The 8,529-nt window shown below is 31.5% G+C and overlaps 3 protein-coding genes across 9 annotated transcripts; 2 read left to right on the forward strand and 1 right to left on the reverse strand.

Moving 5' to 3' along the window:
* Window positions 1–116: 116 nt before the first annotated feature.
* On the forward strand, window positions 117–1,842 carry LOC126849032 (N-glycosylase/DNA lyase). The gene is made up of 3 exons (XM_050590479.1): window positions 117–499; window positions 681–986; window positions 1,067–1,842. The coding sequence occupies exons 1-3, from the start codon at window positions 360–362 to the stop codon at window positions 1,653–1,655; spliced, it is 1,035 nt and encodes a 344-aa protein (XP_050446436.1). The 5' UTR covers window positions 117–359; the 3' UTR covers window positions 1,656–1,842.
* An 83-nt stretch (window positions 1,843–1,925) lies between these two features.
* On the reverse strand, window positions 1,926–3,660 carry LOC126849033 (SPRY domain-containing SOCS box protein 3-like). 4 transcript variants are annotated; one of them, XM_050590482.1, is made up of 5 exons: window positions 3,524–3,660; window positions 2,851–3,056; window positions 2,524–2,752; window positions 2,236–2,463; window positions 1,926–2,167 (listed from the first exon to the last, which is right to left on the reverse strand). In XM_050590482.1, the coding sequence occupies exons 1-5, from the start codon at window positions 3,528–3,530 to the stop codon at window positions 2,064–2,066; spliced, it is 774 nt and encodes a 257-aa protein (XP_050446439.1). In that variant the 5' UTR covers window positions 3,531–3,660; the 3' UTR covers window positions 1,926–2,063. The 4 variants fall into 4 exon arrangements, with proteins under 4 accessions (XP_050446439.1, XP_050446440.1, XP_050446438.1 ...); XM_050590483.1 differs by having other exon boundaries at window positions 2,851–2,950; window positions 3,522–3,602; XM_050590481.1 differs by lacking the exon at window positions 3,524–3,660 and adding an exon at window positions 3,165–3,515.
* Window positions 3,661–4,664: 1,004 nt separating this feature from the next.
* Window positions 4,665–7,686, forward strand: LOC126849303 (UPF0692 protein CG33108). 4 transcript variants are annotated; one of them, XM_050591000.1, is made up of 5 exons: window positions 4,665–5,181; window positions 5,561–5,971; window positions 6,225–6,557; window positions 6,707–6,735; window positions 6,799–7,686. In XM_050591000.1, exons 2-5 carry the CDS (start codon window positions 5,757–5,759, stop codon window positions 6,906–6,908), a joined length of 687 nt encoding a protein of 228 aa, XP_050446957.1. In that variant the 5' UTR covers window positions 4,665–5,181; window positions 5,561–5,756; the 3' UTR covers window positions 6,909–7,686. The 4 variants fall into 4 exon arrangements, with proteins under 4 accessions (XP_050446957.1, XP_050446954.1, XP_050446956.1 ...); XM_050590997.1 differs by having other exon boundaries at window positions 6,707–7,685; XM_050590999.1 differs by having other exon boundaries at window positions 4,665–4,945; window positions 6,707–7,685.
* Window positions 7,687–8,529: the final 843 nt, after the last annotated feature.

The raw sequence follows: 8,529 nt of genomic DNA on the forward strand, positions 1-8,529 counted from the left end.
AAAACAGTAGTAAATATGACCTATCAGCTGTTTAACTGTCTATCGAGTCCGCCAACAAAATAGTCACGTGGTCGACTACACGTGTGCAACAAAGGTTGCGTTCCGTTTCACGCATAGAGCGCATAGTCGCTTGGAGATCTATAATATATGTCACGTGAACTATATATTTTCAGACGGATTTCAAATCTATGCGCTCAATGCGTGAAACGGAACGCATCCAAGGACTTTACGCGATACAATTTGTCTTTTTGTTGCTCGCAATTGATATATTGAATCTTTTGTTTAAATAATACACATAGGTAATGATATGTAATAATATTAAATAAAAATGAAATTCAGCAATATTTGTCATTCGTTAAATGGCTAAGTTTGCGCGAGGTTACATGAAGATCGCATCACATAACGCGATGTATGAAACGCAAGTAAAACAGGGAAGTATTCCTTGTTTACATACGGAGTTGAATCTTGCTCTCACCTTGCATGGTGGTCAAAGTTTTAGGTAATGAAACTTATACAAATTTATATATATACATTATGTGTAAGAATATGTTAATATTTCAATTTAGAAACATTTTGTAATCTTTCATTAATCACAGATTAATTATTGCTAATTGTCAGATATATTTATTTTGCGTTTTTAAAAATCTGATTTCAAAACCACAAATTTAACAATTATTTAGATGGACTGATTGTGACGATGGATATAAAGGTATCTTTGATGGATGCGTTTGGACTTTATCTCAAAATGATACTCATCTATTATATACCGTACAAGGACAATTAAAGAATTCTGTGCATTATGATAATATTTTGTCTGAATATCTTAGGTTATCAATATCATTGAAGGAACATTATAAAAAGTGGGCGGAAACAGATAAACATTTCCAGAAATGTTTAGATGAAAGTAATGCTGTGCGAATACTAAAGCAAGATGTTGTAGAGACTTTATTCTCATTTATATGTAGCTCTAATAATAATATATCGAGGTATATATTTTGCAATATATATATAATGAGCTAATATACAAATTTATATTACTAACTCTAGAAATACACATTTGTTTTAGGATATCAAACATGGTTGAAAAATTGTGTTCGTTATTTGGTCAGAAAATATGCTCAATTGACAATAGAGAATATTATGATTTTCCAACAATAGAAGCCTTGAAGGAAAAAAACGTAGAGAGTATACTAAAAAGGGAAAAATTTGGTTATCGTGCTGCATATATTGTTAATACAGCGGAACGTTTATCGACATTGGGAGGAAAAAAATGGCTTTTAAATCTACAAAAAGAAAATAATATATCTTATCAAACTGCTAGAGAACAACTGATGACTTTGCCAGGAATCGGTCCCAAAGTTGCCGATTGTATATGTCTAATGTCATTAGGCCACTTAGATGCTATACCTGTCGATACTCATATCTTTCAAATAGCACAGGCAAATTATTTACCATACTTGAGAAAACAGAAAACGGTTACCCCAAAAATTCACACTGAAGTTAGTAATTATTTACGAGGATTATGGGGCCCATTAGCTGGATGGGCCCAAGCTATTGTATTTTCTGCAAAAATTAATAGCAAATCTAAATTAATCGGAAAACGAAAACGTGGAAACGAAAATTTTATACAAGCAAAAGTTCTTAAGGATAAATAATGCTTTTTTAACAATAGATTTCGAAAATTAATAAAGATATTGACCGAGTGTGTCGATTTTAATTATACTTTTAATATGTAAGAAATTGCATGTCATCATTTTCTTGAATTAGAGAGTAATTATCTTTAATAATCTCTCGTATGGACTAAGAAATATTTAAAAAATCATTTCTTATAATAAAAAAATATTTTTGAAAAATTTTTCATCTTACATTCTTTCTACCACTGTATATTATTCCTATTTTTATTTCGTGATAGTGTAACAAAAATATTACATTGTACATAAAATTTCTATTTTATTACAATTGAATATACATTTTATATACATAAATATGTGTAGAAATAATTTCTGTATATTAATTACTTGGCTATTTGTCACAGGCCTACATGTAATATAAATATTTTTTCATTAATATCTCTTCTTTTTTACTCCAATTCCTACAAGGGCATAATCAAAATCATCTAAAATAACATATTCCGCAGGAAATTCAATATCCTCTTCATTATCATAATCTGTAACGCAGAATTTTATATTGTCTACATTTATAAAAAAAAAATACAAGATCTGTTAAAAGAATTACCAATAGATTTTTGTAGTATATCGGCAAATATATTCTCGGAAATATAACGCAAACCGGGAAATGTTTTCGATAGATATGCTTTTTGTAAAGGTGATAAGACTGCTAGGCAAGCAGTTTGCAGAGATACTGGTATCGAGCAGCTATATGTTAATTTCATTTCGCATTTAGCCATTGTGCAGCTTATTAATGGGTAAAGTGCAACATTGTTCAGCCTTGTGAAAGCAACACCTACAAAAACGCTAAAATTATATTTCTTTGAAGTGCATTTACAAAGATATTGCTGCTTACCTAGCGGCTTTCGATCAACAAAGTATTGTAATGTGCCACTCCAAGCATCGAGATGTACACCCACCAAATTACCTTGGCAAAAGGTTGTTCCATATTTATACTCCTTACCATTATGCTGTAAATATCCTTTATGTGAAAAACCCCAAGATTCTTGATCTCGTCCGAGCAGAGCGCAAAAAATCTCACCTGCATTATTGAGTTCTGCATTTGCAGTTCCCACACCAACCATCTAAACAAAGAAGTGACATAAATTATATACATTGCAGAACGTTGTTTATTAGAAATAATAATTTCAAGATGCATCAAATGAAAGGAAAACAAACTTACTACATCTGTGCCATATATTTCTGTTATCATTAAAATCTCCCAAAAATGATGTCGTCCTTTCTCCAGTGGCTTGTTACCCTTCACGACTGCTGTGCCAGTGCTATATACGGGATGAAATATAATATTTAAATTATCATCCGATAATTTGATTGATGATGTTGAGTTTTTTTTGTCCCAAGTCCATTCATGTTTCGTGAAAAAGAAGTCTATGAGAAATGCATAAAATTTTTCTAAAACTTGAAAATAATTTAACACTATAATATTGTTAAATATATTTAAGCGATGACTAATTATCTGTGCTTTCGCACGTTTACCATTTGAAACTAAATCCATGTTCTATTTTGCGAATTATATGTCTCGATTATTTTATATTTGAGCAGATAACATTCTAAGATAGCTTATTAGATTTATAATTGCACAAATTAATATTGGCAGACTGATGTATGTTTTTTATTATCATTCACTTTTATCAAATTGCACGAAAAATATTCGATATCAAGCAGACGTATATACGATCAAGTATAATAATAATGCTGGAGAAAGCAGGACAAAAATTTAAATATGCAGCCAATTAAAGTGCAAATTTAAAAATAGGAATTAAAAAAAATCCTCCGCTTATATAAAAGCAATTCTCTTAAAAGAGCAAATATTCGTAATTCCACATCACTGACACCTGACATAGGTTGCGCTCCGTTTCACGCATAGAGCGCATGGAAATCGCTTGGAAATCTATAATATATGTTACGTGAACTATAAATTTTCAGACGTCTTCCATTTTCGATCTAACCGACGCATTAAAATTAGCAGAGTGAACTTGAAGGCTGCGGTCGGGAAGACGCTAGAGATGCTTCGAAGCATTATATTAACCAATCAGAATAAACAAATCTTTGCTCTTTTTGTCCTGATTGGTTAATCAAATGCTTCGAAACATCTTCCCGACCGCAGCCAAAATGACATAAATGCTTGGTTTTCCTTCACCTCTATTTTCTGTTGGCCACCCTGCTAATTTTAACCGTTGGGATCGGAGACTTGGTGAAATTGATCTTTACCTAAAATTTTGAATCGTTTGATCGGTCAGTCGAAACCCGTAGCGTTTAATTGTTCAATCAAGATAAAAGAAATAAATTTTTTTTTGTCCCAATTAGTCAATTAAATACTACTCTTACGAGATTTTTGAATGTACCCAAAAAGGCTAGATGTACAAACGTGTGCTTAAAAATTCTCCAGACAAATGTCTCTAGACTTTTCCTCTAGCGCAAAAAAGCGCGGAAAAATCAAACGCGCTTCTTTTTTTTCAATAATTTTTTGAAAATTATCTCTAATCATTCTTTTTAATGATTACATTTTTATCTTTACTTGTTACATAAATTGCATTTTTATTCGATCCAGTTTACTTTGATAGATCGAGTACTCTACAGTTATATCATACAATTTCGTCCACAAGCCTGTTAATTTTCTTCAAGCTAATATTTTTCTGACGTTTCTACAAACAAAAAAATATCTAAATAAATACTTAAATGTGACATTACGTATTTTTAAATGTATAACATTTTATGGATATATATCTTACACTACCAAAATGGCTTATAATTACTTTTCATATGTGATAATAACGAATGACAGATGACATATGTTTCTCATTCGAGACTAGGATCTTATCATAAACAAAGCTTATGTTAGAGTGGGTGCGCGAGGCGTCGTCTTGAATCTCGTAGCGTAGCTATCGTAGCACATAGCACCTACGAGAATCTTCTTATCAGACATATATATATATATATACATATGTATATATATATATTTTTTTCTTTTGGCAGACGTCCGATATCCGATGTCGTTCGTCGACAGACGTCCGCGCCAGCGCGAGCAGGATCTGAATTCTGAACTCGCGTTTACAAGGATCGCGCGCGATAAGAACATAACCGCGAAACTTGTATCTCGTCAGTGTGTATCCTTTGATTAATCGCGATACGAACTCTCGATAACTCAGAGCGAGAGAATAAGTGATAATATGGATGCATTAGAGAGAATGTTAGTATTTCCATTTCAGAATTACATAATATATAGGCATGAGTCACGAATTGTCATAGGGCGAACAGTAGGTCGGATGTGGGGGGATGAGGAGAGGGTAAGAGAAGAGGGGGGACGTGTGCCAAACGTCAAAGTCATACAGCACTATATCCCATCTTCTCCTGGACTCCTCGTCCTCATCTCTTCTTCTCGTTATACGACAAATAAATACAAAACAGCCGATCTGTGTTTTCTTCCCGGGCGTGCCAATCATCGCATTGTTCGATCGCATCTGTATTAATCAGTAATCGAAATATTAGTAATGTATGTATTGTTCTGTATATCGTTGTTACGAATGCGATTGTGTTGATCATTATTCTTTCCGATGTGTTTATATCGCGCTGCCATTAGAAATCTCGCGGAGGATACGTTTCGAGTAGCGCTTCGTAAAACGCGTTAACAATCTCTTTGCACATTCGATTTGTCGTATCAGTAATTGCATTGTATTCGAATCTTTCAACGTTTTGAACGATTGATAGAGAAGTTTATATTTTGATGATAACATGTTCCCTTGATCGTTTCTTATATTTTAAATAACGAAACTAATAATTCTTCGAATCGCGAGTACCAAGATGCTAGAATCAGTTGTAAATCCGACTAAATTCTAAATTTAAAATTGTTTATACAAATTTTGTTTTCACAGATTTTGCAGAAAATTTCAAGAAGTTATTTAAAATGAATAGAGGATATTCCAGTTGAATGTTTTCGAAATATCATTGTGAACAATGATAGAATCAAATCTTATCACATCTATGGATGACATTTTGTAGCTGTTGAAACATTTCAAATCTTTTTATATTCAATTCAGCAATCGCCTATTTGCATTTGAGCATTAAGAAATGCCAGCACCCCCCCCGCCTCTTTCAAACTTGCCAGAAGCACCTATGTGTGAAAAGACAGAAGTCAACGATACCGAATCTCTCCCTCCTTGGGCTAAAATCACACTCACATCCGCAGAAGCTGAAATCGAAAAGCTGATTTCTCGAAATGAGTTGAAAGATGCAGAGGTAACTTACTTCTGCCAAGTAGAACCAATTCTTCAAGATGGACCACAGTAAGTATTATTTTAATATATTGTCATTTTTAATTAAAAATTCATCGTGTATTCAAATAATTTTTCTATATTTCTTAACATATGGCATTGAAATATGTAATCCCAAGAGATTAAAAATAATTTATTCTTATTTTATTTATAATTTATATCAATTTTCCATTTTATATATTAATTATATATGTCGATAGTCGGTTTAGTATCTTTGTATAATTGTAATCATAATGGAGATAATAAAATATGAAATAATTCACAGATGTGGTTTGGTAGCACTTGCAATGGCATCGCAAGAATATACAAAACCAGTTTCTGTGAGCCAGCTCCTTGCCGAAGCTCGTGTTCGAGGATTCACACAACACGGAGAAGTTTACAGTGTCGATTTTATGGGAACTTTGGCTGCAGAATATCTGCCCGATCACAGACCAGATATTTTAATAGATTTACAACAATGCCCAGATACGTTAACTCATGCTTTGGCGCATGGAGCGATGGTGCTGATTCCATACGATTCAGACTTTAATCACGCTCCGTGTTTAAAGAGGGGCCATAAAGCGCATTGGGCGTTACTTGTGGGACTAATCTCTTCTAGGTACACAATCAATATTAAAAATAAAGAAATATGATAGATTTAGAAATTATTTATAATATTTATTACAACAAGTCTGTGATTCATGTTTTCTTTTTATATTTTAGAGTTAAAAAGAAATTATATATTTTTATAGTTATTAATATTTTTAGACAAGGATATCACGTTCTGGCGCGTCATGGTAAGTCACGTCACCTAGCTTGTTGGCCTTTACGCGATTTGATCGAGAGTAATGGCAATTTAGAGGAAGAAGGTACGGCGAGACACGCAGGAGGATATGTTATACCAAAGGGTGGTGTCGGAGGCCAAAAAGGATTACGCGGCAGAGCACTGGCATTACATCCATACATATAGTTTCGTTATGTCAAAGAAAATTGTAGGTAATTGATATATCGTGCTAAAAAAAAAGATAAAATTTACCGAACATTATTCCGTATTCGCATGTGGTAAAGATTTCGAAACATAATATTTACGTATGTACACACATATAGCTTCTGCAAGAATCAACTAATAATTATGTGTAATACGCGATGCTTTAATTAATATGTACATTTGAATTCGCGCGAAATATTTCACGCAATGTTAGTCACGTTATCTACCAAAAAAAAGCGTTTAGCATCGAAAATGCGATTCTATAAGTGGCATTATTTTCACTTTATTCGAATTATATATGATGTAAATAAGAATTCCGGCAGGCCGAAATATGTGCACACAATCAAATCGTACGGATCGTCATGATATAGTATTATGTCCCTATTAAATCGAAATACAGAAGTGTACGCATATATGGTAAGGCAGGTGAGACACGTAAAGATGTTCACATAACTAAATATATACATATATGTATTAGTAAGAGCCATTGTCGAAAATCGTGATTCAGGTGAGAAGATCTAAGTATATTTCTTTAAATAGTACGAGTAGAGATTTTCGATAATGATTGTGATTTCCGTCTTATGTTGGTGCAATAAATAAAGAGTAAATCTATTATATACATAACAATTTTGCAGCTGCGTTTCAAGTGATAATTTAATACTGGCATGTTATATATGGCGATTGGTTTTATTAACATATATTTTGTATTTGTAGCTAGTAAAGATACAAAAAAACATCACAAAAAATTATACATACATATATATACATATATATATATATATATATATATATATATATATATACGATATATATACGATATATATATATATATATATATATATATATATATATATATATATATATATACAATACATACATTTTATTTTGAAATATCTATGTTATAATTTATATATTTATAAATTTAAAATTATTTTTATTTTTATTTATATTATTAAATTATCGAGAAAGATCATGTCTGAAGCTACTGGCGAATTAATCTTATGCTAAAAGTCGAATATCGGATATCATATGTTGCGGCTCAAAAAAGAAAAACAAAAAAAAAAGAATGTACCGATAATCATTTGTACGATTTAAATTGCTATCAACAGAATAATAATGGAAAAATGTGAGACTTTTCTTCCGTATCTTTAAGATATGACTAGTTTTAACGAGCTCAGAATTTATATTGCTTTCTCACAAAGTATAGTATTATACGATTTCTCGTCGTCTTGAAAAAAATACTGCTTTATTTGACAAAGTTTTATTAATTTTTAAGAGATTATATTTATTTTTTATATTTATTATTGCTATGTAAAACCAATGCATTTTTCTTTATATATATATATATATATATATATATATATATATATATATATATATATATATAATTAAAAACTTGAAAAAATACTCAAACTGATTGGTCGTCTAAGTCACACAATATTGCATACATTTTATATCAAATCTGTCAATATAATACTCGTAATAATGAAAGAAATAAAAGAGATGCTATAAATTTGTAGACTTGGTACATAGCTTCGAATTATAATCGAGAGAAGAGCCTTTAAAATATATAAACTCTACCTAAGTGCCGTAAGAAAAGTCC

The sequence above is a fragment of the Cataglyphis hispanica genome, chromosome 4, assembly GCF_021464435.1.
Source record: "Cataglyphis hispanica isolate Lineage 1 chromosome 4, ULB_Chis1_1.0, whole genome shotgun sequence".
Lineage (NCBI taxonomy): Eukaryota > Metazoa > Arthropoda > Insecta > Hymenoptera > Formicidae > Cataglyphis > Cataglyphis hispanica.